The sequence below is a fragment of the Lepidochelys kempii genome, chromosome 2 (genome assembly GCF_965140265.1).
Source record: "Lepidochelys kempii isolate rLepKem1 chromosome 2, rLepKem1.hap2, whole genome shotgun sequence".
Lineage (NCBI taxonomy): Eukaryota > Metazoa > Chordata > Testudines > Cheloniidae > Lepidochelys > Lepidochelys kempii.
Window position 1 is genome coordinate 154,181,587 of NC_133257.1, and position 20,117 is coordinate 154,201,703.

The 20,117-nt window shown below is 46.9% G+C and overlaps 1 protein-coding gene across 1 annotated transcript in view; it reads left to right on the plus strand.

Annotated features, from left to right (window-relative positions):
• The first annotated feature begins 1,181 nt into the window (after positions 1-1,181).
• CTNNAL1 (catenin alpha like 1) overlaps positions 1,182-20,117 on the plus strand; it is a 127,152-nt gene continuing 108,216 nt past the window's right edge. Inside the window, exon 1 of the mRNA XM_073332471.1 lies at positions 1,182-1,413. Coding sequence (XP_073188572.1) covers positions 1,288-1,413 — 126 coding nt within the window. The 5' untranslated portion in view covers positions 1,182-1,287. The remainder of the gene's footprint in view (positions 1,414-20,117) is intronic.

Sequence of the window (20,117 nt, forward strand, 5' to 3'; positions counted from 1 at the left end):
TCTAGGTAGAGGAGTGCTTCTCAACCTATTTACCATCCTGGGCTGCATATGCGGCCTGGAATGTGTCATGTGGGCTGCATCCAATGCTACCTATATTGCCCGGAGGACGTCACAAGGGCCCCAGCTCTGTGCTGGTTGAGAACCATTGACATAGAGGAAGGAATCCCTGGAATAGCAGGTGGGGGGCTTATCACTTCAAGGCAGTGCTGCTGTAAGGACAGAGTGTGGGGCGTTTCTCCCTTCAAGACATTAAACCAGCTCCACCTGGCCTTTGGTTTTTCCAAGGGTTTTTTTTTTTTTTGAAGCAGGATAAAACATATGAATCCCAGACCCACTTGCCTTCAGTACAGAACTGGCTTTGGGGCTGGCTCTCTGGCTCACACCTCATCAGCACCTCTGGGTTTTTGGTTGACTGCCAGAATTCTTATCTTCCTCCCCCCTCCTCAAAAGTTGCCAGCTGCATCAGGAACCATCAATTCCCGCAGCAGCTTCCGGAGCTCCAGCTGTTCACTGGCCCCTATATGTAAAAAGAGGAGGCAGAGAGTCTCCTAAGTGGTTGAGGGAGCAGCAAAGCTTGACCTCTAACAACCTCCCTGCTTTCTGGGCAGCCAGGTTTGCAGCTGCGGGGAGATGGGCCTGGCTGGCTGAGGAGGAGGAGGAGGAGGAGGAGAACTGGCACGCGGCGCTGAAGGGGAGCTCCCGCCCTGCCCGGAGAAGTTCAAGGCACGGGGGGGAACGTGCGGTGTGGGAGACCGGCGCGGTGCAAGGCCGGGGGAGAGCTGATTGGGGGCAGCTAGGGCGCAGGAGAGCCGGGATGGCAGGCGTGCAGCACGCAGAGGGGACGGCTGGAGTGTCCTGTTCTCAAATCCTGTCAGCGCGAGGAGCAGGAGCGCGGGGGCGGGAGCGGTGACTGGGTTTGTTGTTTCCCAGGGGCCAGCGTAGGCAAACGTGCGGAGGCTCCGGCGGCCGCGGCGCGCCGGGGCTGGAGGCAGCTATCGCCGGGGGCGCGGGAGAGCCCGACAGGCCGAGGGGACGTGCCCCTCAGCGGGGGCTGCGTCCCGGGCCGAGGGCAGGTGTTTGCGCGCCGGCTGCGGCCCGGCCCCGCTGGGGGGCGATGTGCGCAGCCCGCGCGGCTCCTGCCCGGCCCCCGACTCCGGCGGGCGGGCCAGGGGGGCGGGGCTCGGGGCGGGGGCGGGCTCCGGGGCCGCAGCGGTGTCGGCGGGAGACGAGCGCGCTGCGGGCCGGGAGAGGCGCCGCCGCGGGGCCGGTCCGGCTGCGGCTCCCGCCATGGCCACGTCCCCGTGCAGCAGCAGCGGCGTCTCCTCCTCCTCGTCCGCGGGGCTGGGCGCGGAGGCGGCGCTGGAGATCCGCACGCGCTCGGTGGAGCAGACGCTGGTCCCGCTGGTGTCGCAGGTAGAAATCCCGGCTCCGCGCGGGCCGGCCCGGGGGTCGCGGCCGCCGCGTGTGACGGGGCCGGGCGGGTTCCCCGCGGCCCGGAGAAGTTTGTGCGAGCGGCCCCGCGGCTCGTGTGCCCGGGCGGGAGGGGACCGCGGTGCCCCCGGCTCGGGCTCCAGGGAAGCGGGGCCGGCCCGCCCGGGCAGCATCCCCGCGCTGCTTTGCGGCCGGGCCGCCTCTCCCCGGCCTCCGGGGTCCGTAACTTCCCCGCTCGCCCTTGGCACGATCCTGCGGAGCCCGCGGGGCGGGCGCCCGGGCCCCCCAGCTCCCCCTCTGCGTGCCAGGGCCGGGCGCCACCTGCCCCCCGCCACAAAGGGGGGCGGCCGGGCGAGGGGTTTCCAATGCTCCCGTGGCGTTACGAATCTGAGCCTGTGCCCTGCGTGCGTGCGGGGTGGCGGGTTACATAAGGGCTGCGCGGAGCCGCCGCGCTGCACCCAGAGAGGTTCAGCCCTGGCAGGCTGGAACCGCGAAGTTGTCAATGTAAAGTACAAAGTCAGGGTGCGCGGGGAGCTCCCTTGGTATCGTTCATTTACGCTGCATTGGCAACGTGCACAACCTCCGAGATTGTGAAAAGATGTGACTTCGTGCGGCTACGTATACAGCGGAGCAATTAGAGTGGCTTCGGGAACAGGACCGTTTCAACTAGCTGGTGTTTTTGTGTTCCACCGTCCAACTGTGGGAGCTGAACATGCTGAACAAACATGCTGTTTGTAATGCTGCCGAGAGTTGGATTAACTTCAGTGGAATTATTCACGGTGGTAAACACCGGGCTCAGTAGTAAGTGCTTGCGTGCTGTGACCTTTAATGTTGCCTGAATGTGTGTTCTCATCACGTCCAAGATAGTACTTAGCAACTACGTTTTTAAAAGGCACAGGAAGTCAATATGCACATTGTGTACAGTGCTATCTGTGCGTTGAAAATAACTTTTGGCTTTGTAGACTTCTGGGTTGGTGGGTATGAAGTGAATTTGAGGGGCTTTTTATGCACTGGTTATATAGGTCCACTGTATGTGAAAATAACTTTCAAGAAAATCAGGTTTCAGATAACAGTTCAGGTAACAGCCCTGTTAGTCTGTATTCGCAAAAAGAAAAGGAGTACTTGTGGCACCTTAGAGACTAACCAATTTATTTGAGCATGAGCTTTCCTGAGCTACACGATTGGTTAGTCTGTAAGGTGCCACAAGTACTCCTTTTCTTTTTTCAAGAAAATCAGTAACTTTGATGACTTAGAAAACTTAGAATAGATTTATTGTGTACAACAACATTATTTTGAAAAGTTGCATGGAATAGTGGACATGAGTGAGAACTGGCAATGCTGTAGTTCGGAATTCGTACTAAACTTTACTGCTGTATCCAATGTACAGTAAGTACCTTGTTAAGTTAATCAGCAAGCTGAGATCACAGCAGCTGCTACCAGGAAGTTTCCTGAGTCCTGTTTTGTGTTCCACCCTGCTCTATGGAGAAAGGGTAAGTGGCCTGGGGAGACACCCTGACATTAGCCTCCCTCCCTTCCCCCAGCAAGCAGGAGGCTCCGGGGAGCTGCTCCAAGGCAGAGGGCAGGAGCAGCGCATGGCAGTGGGGGGAGGGACAGCTGAACTGCCTGGCAATTGATAGCCTGCTGGGCTGCTGGCGCACTGGGAGCTGAGGGGGGGCTGCTGATCCACCCTGGTTCCAAGCCCCCACCAGCTGGCTCCAATGGTCTGCTCATCTTGCAAGCAGTGGACAAAGCAGGCGGCTGCCAAGACATCATCAGGGAGCATTGCATAACTTTAAATGAGCATGTTCCCTAATTGAGCAGCAATGTAACAAGGAAGCAGTGTTAACCAGGAGGACTTTAAGTGGGGAGTTAGTGTACTTAAAAGTGGTGTCAGTATACTGAAAGGGGAAATGCGCATCTCTCTCTCCCACACACAGGGTGTGTCTCGCTGTCTGCCATGCTGTCTTCCCTCTGCATTATTTTTTGGTTAATTCTGCAAGATTCATATAATATAGGAGTTTTCTCACTACTTTGTCAGTTTTTTAAAAATACTTTGGTCAGGTCAAATTATAGTTTTTAAAAAAAAATCCTTATGAGCTCCACAAGCATCCTGTAAGCACAATTTTTCAGAATTGCTTTATTATTGCAACAGAGAGAAACAAAAAGGAAACAGTGGCAAAGAGTCCTGTGGCACCTTTAGACTAACAGATGTATTGGAGCATAAGCTTTCGTGGGTGAATACCCACTTCAGATGCATGTAGTAGAAATTTCCAGGAAACAACAGACTATTGTCTGATCAATTTAACTTTCAGATTTTCCTTCAATAAAGCCTTATGTAAACACACATTATACTGGTTTACTAACTCAGTTTTTAAACCAGTGCAAAAGGCTGTGCAGACAATCTCTTGTTTTGTGTTAAACCTGTTCCTAATTGACTTGCGCTATAAAATCTGGCTAAAATTAATTTTAATTTTAAGAATCCACATGACCTTTTGTACCTCTTTGCCTAAAGTGATTTTTAGTCATACTTTTATGTAATTGGTGGAATTTTGCATGAAAAGAACCCTAAGTGTTGAAACGTTGCCAGCAGTGTAGAGGAATTCTTATTTGTTCAAGTTAAACCAGCTGCCATTAGTATTAAAGAATTAATGGAAATATTTCTTAACATCTTAAATAGTAAGTTTTTACAACACTTGCACACCTAAATATCTTGCTTGACAGCGTCCTTTTAAAGTGTAGCAACTGGTTTTATGTTTTACTTTTTTGTTTGTTTACTAATCAAAACCTGACAAAATAAATCTTTAGTTTTCACTGTAAAGATTGTTTTAAGTATATTCCTCAAACTTTCCCCTCTGCTATTCAGACCTCCACACCCTAGGAAGTAAATTTAACATAATAGCATGGTGTACATCTTAGAGCAGGCAGTTTAGGAGTGATGCTTTTAAACAGGGATTGAAAAATTTACTACCTCAGGGCAAGTAGAAATTTTTCTTGAGCAACTGTTAGCTTCTGCAGAAACAGAGCTGCTACTTCAAGTATGTGTCAGCATGGATCCCACTGTAGGTGCGTGTGCACCTCATGCATGAGATTAGATTTTTTTTCACTAGTAGTTTTTGTTGGAGGCATGTGTTCACCCTGTGCCTTATTGTGGTCTCTTGCAAAGGCATAAAACATGGAGCATAGCCGTGATCCTCCCTCAGTTTTCTTTTACCTCTCATGGCAGCAAGACAGAATTCAGGTTATGTCCGACCCAGTACTTTCTTCAGAGACCGTAAACCAGGCTTTTACAGCTTATTTGGTGTGAAATCTAGCCTCACTTTTTTCTCATAAGACATTTTAAAAAATTGATTGTATGCCCCCTCTGTATAACAGTGGAATGAGGTGCTGCAGTTCTTCCTAACTGCCATATCTCATGGGAGAGTGCAATTCTTCAGGGTTCAAACCCTGCTCATCCTGTGATGGACTGATTTCCATCAAGGATACACACAAATGATGCCTCTTCTGCCTATGAGACAGCCGCAACCCTTATAAGTGCTCTGTGGTGCAAGCCCTTCTGCAGATCCAGGGACATATGGCTCAAGATGCATTTATTTGAGCAATCCCTGTGGGTCATTTCATACCAGTCATCTTTGGATCTGACTAAAGTGAGACTGGATTAACCAGTGTCGGCCAGCGCTCCCTCCGAGCACTCTTTTTATGCAGTGAAAAGAAAGTGAGGAAGGCTCTGGCAGAGCCAGCAACATTAATGCCAACCACTTCAGTATTGTCAAAGTCCCTGGTGCATGAGACCTCTGTGCCAATAGCCTTGACATTGACAGTCCCAGCACTTGTAGTCCCAGTGCTGATGACTCCTTCTCCACACTAATTGCACCAGTGCTGCACGTAGCAAAGCCAGCAACTGCATCTGCTCATAAACGGGACACTGATTGTGTAGTTAGATCAAGCATAGAGAGAGAACTCTGGAGGGGGACATGGTAAATCACTCCTCCAAGGGCAAAGCCCCTAAACAGTTGGGCAGAATGAAAGAACCAGCACCATACCAGTGCCTGTAATGGAGCCAAGCAAGAACTTCAGATATGTTGAGGCATCCATACTTCTTCCAGAAATATTCCCAGTGCTGAAGAGGCAGCTGGCCTCAGATCTGGTACTGGCCTCATACATTCCTCAGCACTGCCCTTCAGTGAGGAGGCCCATTCCTCCTTATTAACATCAGGTAGAAATCCCTCCCCCCTGCCATTTAAGAATGAACAGAGGCTCCCCAATACCCTCCTTAGGATCACAGTGCTGTCCCATCTGGTGTGGGAGTGGTGTTGGGCTGTCCCGTCTCAGCCAGGCCACTACTCATTTGGGTTGCCACCTTGGCCTTACAGGGGACCCTCCTGCCATGTGTGGAGAAGCAGATCACCCTACTGCATGTTTAGAAAAAAAAATCTTGCATCCTGGCCAGGCCACTCAAACTGAAGCTGAAAATGAGCCCAAAGGAACAGAAGAAAGTAAAGAGACAGCAGCAACCCTTGTCCCCTACCAAGAAATCCTCTTCTTTGCCAGACAAAGCAGTAACACTAGCACCTGCCCTGGTGATAAGTGATTTTAAAGCCTTCCGGGACCTCATCTGTCAAAATGCAGGGAATCTGGTCATTGAAGGTACATTCATGCAGGAGAAGTTTCATTAGCTCTTAGAATTAACCAGTGTCATCAGATGGATATCAAAGATCCCTTTGTTAATAAAGAGAGTGATTCTGACCAAAGAGTTGCAAACCCTGGAAGCCCTTCCTTTCACCTCCTGTGTCGAAGTTATGCGGCGAAGTTATCAGGTGCCACACAAGATTTTGAACACTTTTACACCCATCCAAATCCAGAGTCCTTTGTTGTATCTGCTGCACAAAAGACACTGAAGTCTACTAAAGGCACACCTATGGAGAAGACTCCAAGAAGTTAGATCTATTTGGGCAAAAGGCATGTTCGTCAGCCTCACTGTGGCTTTGGATTGCAAATGGCCAACTACAATTACCTTTTGAGGGAGAGAAAGATCACCAGGAAGAAGCAGACAGTCGTGAAAATATTGCTGCAGGTGGCCAGGGCTATCACCTGATACAGCTACAGGGCTGATGGACATAGCCATCACTAAGAGATGAGCCTGCTGGCTCCAGGCATCATGTAAACCACACAAAGTACAGGCCGCTTTAGAGGACTTGCCTTTTTGGGGACTGATACTCTTAACTAGAGGAAAGATGAACAAACTAAACCTAGTTACTCAGGGGGATTCCACTCCTTGACCAACGTGGCACTCTCTCAGTGGCAGCAGATTTGATGGCTGTTTTGGGATCCACAAAAGTGTCAGCCAGAGGCTGGGAGCTGCCTTGCCCCATTCCACAGGGTCTGGGTGACTGTCACAGCCAATGAATAGGCATTAGACATTGTTTCTCAAGCCTGTCCTGCACAGTTCTGTTCACTACGCCCATCCCATAGCCCTTCCCTGTCTCCTTTCAGGACCCTTTTCAACAAGACCCTCTTGCAATGATGCCACTTCTGTCTGTTTCACCTGGGACCTGTAGAAATGTTATCGCCGGGGAACAGGTGAAGAGGCTTCTAACCCTTATCTGAAGAATTAGGGTCTTTTTGTCTTATTTCAGAAGACTGAACAAATACACGTGTCACCTCGGATTAAGGATAGTAACACCTAACCTCCATTGCTCTATTTCTGTAGGCTCGAGACTGGTTTGTGGCTCTTGACTTACAGGATGTGTACTTCCACATACTGTACACCTGGCCCCCAAGAAGTACCTAAAATTCACAGTAAGGTCCAACAACTCGCAATACAAAGTTCATGGAGGTCCCCACATCTGTACCCTATCAATGGCTATTAGCCAGGATGGGCAGGGATGGTGTCCCTGTCAGGGTTCCTTCCCCACTCTGAACTCTAGGGTACAGATGTGGGGACCTGCATGAAAGACACCCTAAGCTTATTCTTACCAGCTTAGGTTAAAAACTTCCCCAAGGTACAAACTTTGCCTTGTCCTTGAACAGTATGCTACCACCACCAAGCGTTTTAAACAAAACAGGAAAAGAGACCACTTGGAGACGTCTTCCCCCTAAGCCCTACACCCCCTTTTCTGGGGAAGCCTTGATAAGAATCCTCACTAATTTGTACAGGTGAACAGACTCAAACCCTTGGATCTTAAGAACAATGAAAAATCAATCAGGTTCTTAAAAGAAGAATTTTAATTAAAGAAAAAGTAAAAGAATCACCTCTGTAAAATCAGGATGGAAAATATTTCACAGGGTATTCAGAGTCAAAACACAGAGGATCCCCCTCTGGGCAAAAGCTTAAAGTTACAGAAAACAAGAATAAACCTCTCTCTTAACACAAGGAAAATTCACATAAAACAAAAGATAAACTAATCTGCCTTGCCTGGTTTCCCTATCCTGGTTACAATATTGGAGACTTGGATTAGGATGGGTTGGAGAAGATGGATTTCTGTCTGGCCTCTCTGAGTCCCAAGAGAGAACAAACACGTAAACAAAGAGCACAAACAAAAGCCATCCCCCCGCACCCCCCAAAAGATTTGAAAGTATCTTGTTCCCTTATTGGTCCTCTGGGTCAGGTACCAGCCAGGTTACCTGAGCTTCTTAACCCTTTACATGTAACAGGATGTTGCCTCTGGCCATGAGGGATTTTATAGCATTGTATATAGAAAGGTGGTTACCCTTTCCTTTATATTTATGACAGTCCCTAACCTCTGTTTGCCAGAAGTTGGGAATGGACGATAGGGGGTGGATCACTTGATGATTACCTGTTTGTTTGTTTGTTTTTTTTTCATTTCCCCTCGTGTACCTGGCATTGGCCACTGTCGGAAGACAGGATACTGGGCTAGATTGGACCTTTGGTCTGACCCAGTATTTCCATTATTAGGTTCTTATATTCTTTTTCTGGCATGAATGGAGCCAGGAGAACAAAGCAGGGTGGATTTAAATTTTTTTTTAAAAAAATAACATTTTTTTAATTTAATTTTTTAGGTCTTACACATCTATTTGAAATGGACAACCTGCATTAAGGACTAGATTTACTGTATTCTCTTACAATTATTTAAATAAAAATATTAAGCAGTACATGTTTGCTGCTGAAGTTTGAATGTTGAACCACTGAACTGGTGGAAGTTACTAGCTAACCACCTGAAGCCAGAGTGTGTTGAAGTGCTAAACCAGTTTTTGACTGAAGTAGTCTCTTCTGCAGATGCAGAGAGAATATTTTCTTCTTTTGAGTTTATTCAACTAGTTCAGTTTAAAGACTAATTCATTCAAGGTTAAGAAACCAGTTAAGAGTTGGACCAGCAGGAAAGCTTGTTTTCCTTTTCCAGTGTATGAATAAAAACAAGGTATGAGAGAATGAGACCCACTAGTTCTAAAATCTTCAAGGACATGCTAACTAAAAACAATCATTTGTTTTAATTCATTAGCTACAGCTAATAGTTCCTTTGTATAATCAGTTTTAAACGGATGTGTGTTAGTCTTGCGTATTCAGGACACAAAGTAGGTTCAACTTAAAATAAACACTGTTTTTTTTATTTATGAAACTTCAGTGCCCATCTATAGAGCTTGGCACAAATCATAAATACAAATTTGTTCATTTTCTAATATTAAAAAATAAAAATTAGTAGTCTAAAGACATAGTAAGCTGTTCAGTTGCTTAAATAAATGCATATTGATACAGTGTATTCTTCTGGTTATGAAAAAAGTATCAAATTTAGTGTAAAGGCTATATTTAGTTGCAAATCAACATATCTTAATGGTTACTGTACAATAAGTATCAATTTTTCTTTAGGAGGAGAACTGAAAAGTAAAAATGCAAAACAAGAAGAAAAGCAATTTATTTAAATCAAGGTTTCCTGCTTGCTGATTATATAATGATTAAATTGATGTGTGATGGGACACTTGCCCCGCACTGGACTCTAAGGGGTTAATAGAGCCCTAGGGAGGCTGTGCAGAGGCAGCCAATCCGGGCCCGGCAGGTCCATTTAAGAAGAGCTGCAAGGCAGAGCAGCTTCAGTAGCTGCCTGGCGCTCGAGGAGGGAAGGTCAGGCTCCTAGCAGGAGGAAGGATTTCCAGCACCCTGGACAGAGCAGTGCTGCTAGCAGCAACTGCGGGGAGCTAAAGACTGCTCCTGGGTGGCTGCAGGGATTCGCAGGCTGAGAGTCTGAGGCAAGGGCGAATAGGTTGCTGGGGAGCTGTGAGGAAGTGGCCTAGGGAAATGAACTGAAGAGTTGGAGGGGACGTAGCAAGTGGTGGCCATCTATAGGGTCCCTGGGCCAGGACCCGGAGTAGTAGGTGGGCTCGGTTCCTTCCCCCGTCCCGCCACTGATGAAGTGGCCTGATAATTGGCTGCAGTTGCTACTGAGGGAAATGGCTGGACAGTGGACTGCAGTTCCCCTGGAACGGGGGAGAACAGTGTGACACAGTCGGAAGGTCCTGGGGGTGACATGGGTCGTGGAGCAGAAGTGACGACAGCAAGACACCGCCAGAAGAGAGTGCACTGCTAGCAGAGCTAATTCCTGGGATAGCCAGCAAGAGGCACTGCAGTGGTGAGTTGCACCTTGTCACATGATGATTCACATTAATCTACTCTGGCAAACAGAAACATCTTTAATGTGCCACTGTTAGATCTCTTGTGTAGCTGCTCCACGCCGATGGAAGAGAGCTCTCCCGTCAACATAATAATAAATAAATAATAAAACCACCTTCACGAGCAGCAGTAGCTGTGTCGGCGGAAAAGAGCTCTCCTGCTGACATAGCGCTGTGCAGACTACCGCTTATGCCAGCCAAACTTATGTTGCTTAGGCGGGTGGTTTTTTTTTTTTTTCACCCTCTGAGTGACATAAGTTTTGCTGACATAAGTGTTGGTGTAGACGTGGCCTAAGATGGAGTCTTTCAATTAGTCAGCCTTTGGGTCAGGCCCATACTGAAGTTAGTTGGTGGGCTTGAGGTTGCCCATTATATAGACCAGTGATTCTTGACCCGTGGGCTGCATGCGGCCCAAATAGCACACAGCTGCGGCCCAGCTGTGTGCAAAAAACCATTCAAAATTTGCTCTCTGGTCTGGCTTGGGGTGGGGGCTGGCTGAGGGGGAGACAGCATCAGGTAGCTCAGCTGGAGCACTCCTGCCAGCAGCAGGGTGTGGGAGCGAGAGTCTCTGGGAGGTTTGGGGGGGAGGGGGATCTGGGCAGAACAGGCACATGAACTAAGGATTTGCAGGGGTGCTGCAGCACCTCCAGTTTTTATGTGGAGCTCCACTCCTGGCCCCATGCCTGGGGTCATGGCTGCCGCCCCTGCGCCCAGGACTCTGCTCTTGGCCTTGTAGCAGGGGTCCTGGCCCCACTCTGTGGGGGGAGCCTCTGGGCGAGGGGTACTGGGCATAGGGGTGTGTGGAGTTTTAGCAGGTGGTTCTCGACCTGCGGCCCACAATGATAAATAGGTTGAGGACCACGGATACAGAGAATTGGATGTGTCAGTACAAACAGATCACACATTTCATTGTTCAAATTTTCAGTGAAGATATTTTGGATGAATCAAGTCAGAATTCATAAGCATCTTTGTGACTCAACAGATTACGGAACAAACAACTTGCCGATGTTTGGTGTACATCTGAAGGTAAAATTTAAGACATTTTGAGTAACATTGCATAAATAGAAATTAAATATGTGTAGCCTGCTGTAGCAACATTTGGAAGAGCAATTTCGTAGTTTGAAAAGGAGTACTAGTGGCACCTTAGAGACTAACCAGTATATTTGAGCATAAGCTTTCGTGAACTACAGCTCACTTCATTGGATGCATCCGATGCATCTGTAGCTCACGAAAGCTTATGCTCAAATAAACTGGTTAGTGTCTAAGGTGCCACAAGTACTCCTTTTCTTTTTGCGAATACAGACTAACACGGCTGCTACTCTGAAAGTTCACCGTTTGAGGAATTCCTGAGTGGCTTGAATTTTAACTAATTGCGAATTGTGGATTGCTGGTTTTAGAACTGACTTGTATATCAGGGCTGACATCTCAAATGAGAGAGGTTTGCCGGTGATTGTGTTGTGTTGGCCTGTGGACTTAGTTTTGAATATGCTGTTCCTCCTACAGATCAAAGTGTTTATCAAAGCTTGCTAAATAGCTCTTTACTCTGCAGGATTTAGAAAATCTGGATTCCCACATCCTGTCCCTGTATCTAAAACCTTGTCCACATTCTGGTCATCTTCCATCTTGGTAGCCATCCCATACCTTCTTCCTCAGCCTTGTTGATAGCTATTTCATTCCCTTCAAGTCTTTTTTTCAAAGTGTAACTGCTAAAATCTTCCTCTTGCATTTACCAAAAAGCTTCATTCACTTCTTGAGTACCTTCATTGGCTCTCTTGCCTCCCTAACATGAAATTTAAATTTCTCATTCTTGTGATCAGTTCCACCCCTGCCTACATCTTGAACCTTGCTTTATATTGTATTTTCTCCAGCCCCATATGCTCCAATAACAAAGAGAACCTTGATGACCCTTCTGTATCCTTCCACTGTGCATTAGGTACAGGATGGAGAATTTTACAAAAAATATTATCCCATTACATAAATCGGTGGTGGGGGTCTCATCTGGAATATTTTGTGCAGTACTAGTCACTGCATCTCAAAAAATATTGCAGAACTAGAGTAAGTTAAGAGAAGGGTTGACAAGAATAACCAGAGGCATGTAAAAGTTCCTATAAAAAGTAGGATTGTTTATCTCAGATGAATAAGGGGGCACATGATAAAAGTATTCAAAATAAGAAACGTGTAGAGAAACTAGATTAGGAGCTCTGGTTTTTCCGATTTCATAATGTACGTGGAAAGGGGACATTCACTGAAATTTAAAATGTGGCAAATTTGAAACTGATAAAATTAAATACTTTGTCACACAACACATTTAGACAGTGGAACTCTTTGCCACAAGACGTCTTTGAGACTGAGAATTTAGCAAGTTTTTTTTTTTAATTGTTACTTTATATGGATAACTGACTTTGGAAAGCATATTAAACTTCATGCTTTAAGGCTTACGCTGATCTCTATTAGAGATCTGGATGAGATCTAATGTGGAAGGCCTAATAACATCTAGCTCTAGTATGGTACTTTTCACAAGTACATCTCAAAAGTGCTTTAAACAGGAGGTAAGTCCTGTTTTATCGATGGGGGAAGCTGGGCACAGAGCTGAAGTTGAGACAACAGGCCAGTGCCAGAGCCAGGAAGAGGACACAGATCTCCTGAGTCCCAGTTCAGTACTCTAGACACAAGACTACACTGTCTTGCAAGGCTTGTTGCACCTTCCTCTTAAGCATCGGGAAATCGCCACATTTGGATACCAGATACTGGACTAAGTGGACTTGCAGGCCTGATCTTATGTTCCTGTCTTTTTGTAACCTTTCATGTTGCTGCCTTCAAGTGGAACTCATTCTTAGGGTATGTCTACACTACGAAATTAGGTCGAATTTATAGAAGTCGGTTTTTTTGAAATCGGTTTTATATATTCGAGTGTGTGTGTCCCCACAGAAAATGCTCTAAGTGCATTAACTCGGCGGAGCGCTTCCACAGTACCGAGGCAAGCGTCGACTTCCGGAGCGTTGCACTGTGGGTAGCTATCCCACAGTTCCCGCAGTCTCCGCTGCCCATTGGAATTCTGGGTTGATATCCCAATGCCTGATGGGGCTAAAACATTGTCGCGGGTGGTTCTGGGTACATATCGTCAGGCCCCCGTTCCCACCCTCCCTCCCCCCGTGCAAGCAAGGGCAGACAATCATTTCGCGCCTTTTTTCCTGAGTTACCTGTGCAGACGCCATACCACGGCAAGCATGGAGCCCGCTCAGGTAACCGTCACCCTATGTCTCCTGGATGCTGGCAGACGCGGTACGGCATTGCTACACAGTAACAGCAACCCCTTGCCTTGTGGCAGCAGACGGTACAGTACGACTGGTAGCCGTCATCGTCATGTCTGAGGTGCTCCTGGTCGCCTCTGTGAGGTCGATCAGGAGCGCCTGGGCAGACATGGGCGCAGGGACTAAATTTGGAGTAACTTGAGCAGGTCATTCTCTTTAGTCCTGCAGTCAGTCCTATTGAACCGTCTTATGGTGAGCGGGCAGGCGATACGGACTGCTAGCAGTCGTACTGTACCATCTTCTGCCAGGCAGGCAAGAGATGAGGATTGCTAGCAGTCGTATTGTACCATCTTATGCCAGGCAGGCAAGAGATGAAGATGGCTAGCAGTCGTACTGTACCATCTTCTGCCAAGCAGCCATGAGATGTGGATGGCATGCAGTCCTTCTGCACCGTCTGCTGCCAGCCAAAGATGTAAAGGATAGACGAAGTGGGTCAGAACAAGAAATAGACCAGATTTGTTTTGTACTCATTTTCCTCCTCCCCTGTCTAGATCACACTGCAGTCTCTCACAGAGAAGGCGCAGTGAGGTAAATCTAGCCATGTATCAATCAGAGGCCAGGCTAACCTCCTTGTTCCAATAACAACGATAACTTCGGTGCACCATTTCTTATTGGAACCCTCCGTGCAGTCCTGCCTGAAATACTCCTTGATGTACAGGCACACCCTTTGTTGATTTTAGCTCCCTGAAGCCAACCCTGTAAGCCGTGTCGTCAGTCGCCCCTCCCTCCGTCAGAGCAACGGCAGACAATCGTTCCGCGCCTTTTTTCTGTGTGGACGCCATACCAAGGCAAGCATGGAGGCCGCTGAGCTCATTTTGGCAATTAGGAGCACATCAACCACCACACGCATTATCCAGCAGTATATGCAGCACCAGAACATGGCAACGCGATACCGGGCGAGGAGGCGACGTCAGCGCGGTCCCGTGAGTGATCAGGACATGGACACAGATTTCTCTGAAAGCATGGGTCCTGCCAATGCATGCATCATGGTGCTAATGGGGCAGGTTCATGCTGTGGAATGCCGATTCTGGGCTCGGGAAACAAGCACAGACTGGTGGGACCGCATAGTGTTGCAGGTCTGGGACGATTCCCAGTGGCTGCGAAACTTTCGCATGCATAAGGGCACTTTCATGGAACTTTGTGACTTGCTTTCCCCTGCCCTGAAGCGCATGAATACCAGGATGAGAGCAGCCCTCACAGTTGAGAAGCGAGTGGCGATAGCCCTGTGGAAGCTTGCAACGCCAGACAGCTACCGGTCAGTTGGGAATCAATTTGGAGTGGGCAAATCTACTGTGGGGGCTGCTGTTATGCAAGTAGCTCACGCAATCAAAGATCTGCTGATATCAAGGGTAGTGACCCTGGGAAATGTGCAGGTCATAGTGGATGGCTTTGCTGCAATGGGATTCCCTAACTGTGGTGGGGCTATAGACGGAACCCATATCCCTATCTTGGCACCGGAGCACCAAGCCGCCGAGTACATAAACCGCAAGGGGTACTTTTCGATAGTGCTGCAAGCTCTGGTGGATCACAAGGGACGTTTCCCCAAGATCAACGTGGGATGGCCGGGAAAGGTGCATGACGCTCGCATCTTCAGGAACTCTGGTCTGTTTCAAAAGCTGCAGGAAGGGACTTTATTCCCAGACCAGAAAATAACTGTTGGGGATGTTGAAATGCCTATATGTATCCTTGGGGACCCAGCCTACCCCTTAATGCCATGGCTCATGAAGCCGTACACAGGCAGCCTGGACAGTAGTCAGGAGCTGTTCAACTACAGGCTGAGCAAGTGCAGAATGGTGGTAGAATGTGCATTTGGACGTTTAAAGGCGCGCTGGCGCAGTTTACTGACTCGCTTAGACCTCAGCGAAACCAATATTCCCACTGTTATTACTGCTTGCTGTGTGCTCCAGAATATCTGTGAGAGTAAGGGGTAGATGTTTATGGCGGGGTGGGAGGCTGAGGCAAATCGCCTAGCTGCTGGTTACGCGCAGCCAGACACCAGGGCGGTTAGAAGAGCACAGGAGGGCGCGGTACGCATCAGAGAAGCTTTGAAAACCAGTTTCATGACTGGCCAGGCTACGCTGTGAAAGTTCTGTTTGTTTCTCCTTGATGAAACCCCCTGCCCCTTGGTTCACTCTACTTCCCTGTAAGCTAACCACCCTCCCCTCCTCCCTTTAATCACCGCTTGCAGAGGCAATAAAGTCATTGTTGCTTCACAGTCATGCATTCGTTATTCATTCATCACACACATAGGGAGATGACTACCAAGGTATCCCAGGAGGGGTGGTGGAGGAGGGAAGGAAAATGCCACACAGCACTTTAAGCACAGCACTTTAAAAGTTTACAACTTTAAAATTTATTGAATGACAGCCTTCTTTTTTTTGGGCAATCCTCTGTGGTGGAGTGGCTGGTTGGCTGGAGGCCCCCCCACCGCGTTCTTGGGCGTCTGGGTGTGGAGGCTATGGAACTTGGGGAGGAGGGCGGTTGGTTACAGAGGGGCAGCAGTGGCAGTCTGTGCTCCAGCTGCCTTTGCTGCAGCTCAACCATACACTGGAGCATTCTGGTTTGGTCCTGCAGCAGCCTCAGCATTGAATCCTGCCTCCTCTCATCACGCTGCCGCCACATTTGAGCTTCAGCCCTCTCTTCAGCCCGCCACTTACTCTCTTCAGCCCTCCACCTCTCCTCCCAGTCATTTTGTGCTTTCCTGCACTCTGACATTATTTGCCTCCACGCATTCGTCTGTGCTCTGTCAGTGTGGGAGGACAGCATGAGCTCGGAGAACATTTCATCGCGAGTGCGTCTTTTTTTCTTTCTAAGCTTCACTAGCCTCTGGGAAGGAGAAGATCCTGTGATCATTGAAACACATGCAGCTGGTGGAGGAAAAAAAAAGGGACAGCGGTATTTAAAAAGACACATTTTATAAAACAGTCGCTACACTCTTTCAGGGTAAACCTTGCTGTTAACATTACATACATAGCACATGTGCTTTCGTTACAAGGTCGCATTTTGCCTCCTCCCACCGCGTGACTACCCCCTCAACCTTCCCCCCTCCCTGTGGCTAACAGCGGGGAACATTTCTGTTTAGCCACAGGCAAACAGCCCAGCAGGAATGGGCTCCTCTGAGTGTCCCCTGAAGAAAAGCACTCTATTTCAACCAGGTGACCATGAATTATATCTCACTCTCCTGAGGATAACACAGAGAGATAAAGAACGGATTTTGGTTGAATGCCAGCAAACATACACTGCAATGCTTTGTTCTACAGTGATTCCCGAGTACGTGTTACTGGCCTGGAGTGGTAAAGTGTCCTACCATGAAGGACGAAATAAGGCTGCCCTCCCCAGAAACCTTTTGCAAAGGCTTTAGGACTACATCTAGGAGAACCGCAAATGCCAGGGCAAAGTAATCCTTTCACATGCTTGCTTTTAAACCATGTATAGCATTTTAAAAGGTACACTCACCAGAGGTCCCTTCTCCGCCTGCTGGGTCCAGGAGGCAGCCTTGGGTGGGTTCGGGGGGTACTGGCTCCAGGTCTAGGGTGAGAAACAGTTCCTGGCTGTCGGGAAAACCGGTTTCTCCACTTGCTTGCTGTGAGCTATCTACAACCTCCTCATCATCTTCTTCGTCCCCAAAACCTGCTTCCGTATTGCCTCCATCTCCATTGAAGGAGTCAAACAACACGGCTGGGGTAGTGGTGGCTGAACCCCCTAAAATGGCATGCAGCTCATCATAGAAGCGGCATGTTTGGGGCTCTGACCCAGAGCGGCTGTTCGCCTCTCTGGTTTTCTGGTAGGCTTGCCTCAGCTCCTTCAGTTTCACGCGGCACTGCTTCGGGTCCCTGTTATGGCCTCTGTCCTTCATGCCCTGGGAGATTTTGACAAAGGTTTTGGCATTTCGAAAACTGGAACGGAGTTCTGATAGCACGGATTCCTCTCCCCAAACAGCGATCAGATCCCGTACCTCCCGTTTGGTCCATGCTGGAGCTCTTTTGCGATTCTGGGACTCCATCATGGTCACCTGTGCTGATGAGCTCTGCATGGTCACCTGCAGCTTGCCACGCTGGCCAAACAGGAAATGAGATTCAAAAGTTTGCGGTTCTTTTCCTGTCTACCTGGCCAGTGCATCTGAGTTGAGAGTGCTATCCAGAGCGGTCAGAATGGAGCACTCTGGGATAGCTCCCGGAGGCCAATACCATCGAATTGTGTCCACAGTACCCCAAATTCGAGCCGGGAACGTCGATTTAAGCGCTAATCCACTTGTCAGGGGTGGAGTAAGGAAATTGATTTTAAGAGCCCTTTAAGTCGAAATAAAGGGCTTCACTGTGTGGACGGGTGCAGGTTTAAATCGATTTAACGTTGCTAAATTCGACCTAAAGTCCTAGTGTAGACCAGGGCACAGTCTACCAAGCTGCCTCTGTCCTCATTTAAATTGTTTTGAAAGATATTCTTCTGAAAAGCCTGCAATAAGCTATGATGAAAAAGGGGTAGTTTTTTTGAAAGGTGACTATAGTAGAATCACACAGTGTACATAATTGTAAGTAGCTGAATTAACTTATTTTTCCCCCTTCTTTTACTACCTTCCCCTCTCGGTTGTTGCACTTAATTGTCGTGACTATAATAAGAGTGTATGTCATTAGGTTTATAAACCCACAAAAAGGCAGGCAGCAGGCTTGTATTTCGCACGTGTATTTGTGATCCACAGTTTAAAAATATGATAGTATCAATATTCTTCTTGATGTGCAGTTTTTTTTAATGCAGTAGAAAATGTTCTCTTTGGTAGCTTTGAGCTATTAATTTAACTAGTCACAGTGAACTAACAAAAGCTGTCTGCAGTAAAATGTTTGCTATTTTAGAAGTATAACTTCTCAGATTTAAAATGAGTGAACCAATTAAGAAATGAAGCATGCAGGGCTGAATTGTCATGGCTCTCATTCAGCTACACAGTTGGAATACGTGCAGCCAAGTAAACGCTCTGATTAGCCTTCATACTTTTTGCAATCAAGCAGCCTAGGGCTATGGAAGTGTCTTGACTCTGCCATACCTATTTGTTGTCCACAGTAGCTGGCTGGATGCACTTGCGGGAATAAACTGCTCCATGAAAAGGGATGAAGTGGCTTAATCCACCCAGCCAGGAGGGATTCATTTAAATAACCAATTTTTATCATGCTTTAAATCAGTAAGCAGGAAACATTGATTTAAATAATCAATTTTAATCTTGTTTTGCATTTGTACTTTCCAGTTTTTTTTCCTAAAGAGAGATTGTGTCTCATTGATAGGTATAATTTGGTACTACTTTTGACTCTCTGGGAAGGTACACAATAGCTGTATACATTTATTTAAGCTGTTGTGCAGCTTAACATACATTTACTGAGGTTCTTAACATCTGCTTTTTTATAATGTTAGAAAATGGTGAATGATTTCTTTCTTTCTTACTAGATTTTTTTTTACTTGTTTGCATCAAACTGGATGGAAATCAGACTAGCTAAAATGCACAAGCAGCATTATAAAGTAGGTTTATTTAACTAATAAACCATCTTCAATGTGCTGGATACTCGTAAGTTTATCAGTCAGTTTGAAATGCAAAACATGTTCTTATTAAACAGGGAAATATTATCTGTAGTGAATTGAACTAAGGTCACCATGTCCTTGAAGATTTTAAAATGAGTTGATCTTATGCTCTTGCACCTCATTTTTATTTGTGGATTGGAAGTGGAAAACAAACTTTTCTGCTTTTTCAGCTACCCATCAGGCTCTTAGCTTTCAGTGAACTAGTCATTGAACTGAACTAGTTGAATAAACTGAAATGAAGAAAATACTGTCTCCTTACCTGAAGAAGAAACTATTGTTGTCAAACGCTGGTATATCACTTCAGCAAACTCTAGTTATAAGTTTTTAACTAGCAGTGGTTTGACTTTCTTTAAAGCTCCAGCTGCAAACATGAACTGTCTGAATACTTATTTAATTTAAATAGGTTAAGGCCTAAACTTTTAAGTTTAAGTTAACTTTTAAGTTGTCATAATTTCAAAATGGCTTCTTTTTAAACAGAAAAGTTTAATTTTAAGTGACTTTTAAAAAATAAATTGGTTTTTGTCCAGCACAACAAGGGAGACTAGGGGAAGAATTGTGCCGTGAGAACAAATTGTTACCCATTGTGTTTCTGGGTGGTGCATATATATGTCACCTGTTACTCAGGCCAGAATGTAACTTACAATGTAGCCCCCAATGATTGAACAACTATATTAAAACATTGAGGGGAAAATGAATAAGGAATTATTTCTGTAAATGAAAACATGTTGAACCCCTTTAAGAGCCCAGGAAGGTGCACGTGGGAATTCCTTCTTGTGGGGTGCCCTCAAGCCCTTTCACCCCCTCCTCTGGGGAAGAGTGGGGGGGGGGCGGGGGGGAGAAAATCAACTGTTGCCACCAGCTAATTAAACAACATGTGCACAAACCTCTTAAGACACACACATCCAATTCCGTTCTTAAAGTAAATTTTATTAATTTAAAAAAAGAGAGAAAATACATCTGGAACTCAGGCTATTGCTAGATTTTAAAAGAGCAACTACAAGAATTAAGCACCAAGAATAGCTTTCTTGAGGTCCAGCTTAAAAGTTACAAGCAAAACAAAAGCACCTGGGGTTAGCACAGAGGAATCCATGAGTCATAACAAAATAAAAGGAATAAACCTAATTGCGTCTTCCTAGACATTTCCTGATCTACTTACTTATCTGGGGTTTTAAATGAGTGGTTTCTAGGTATGAT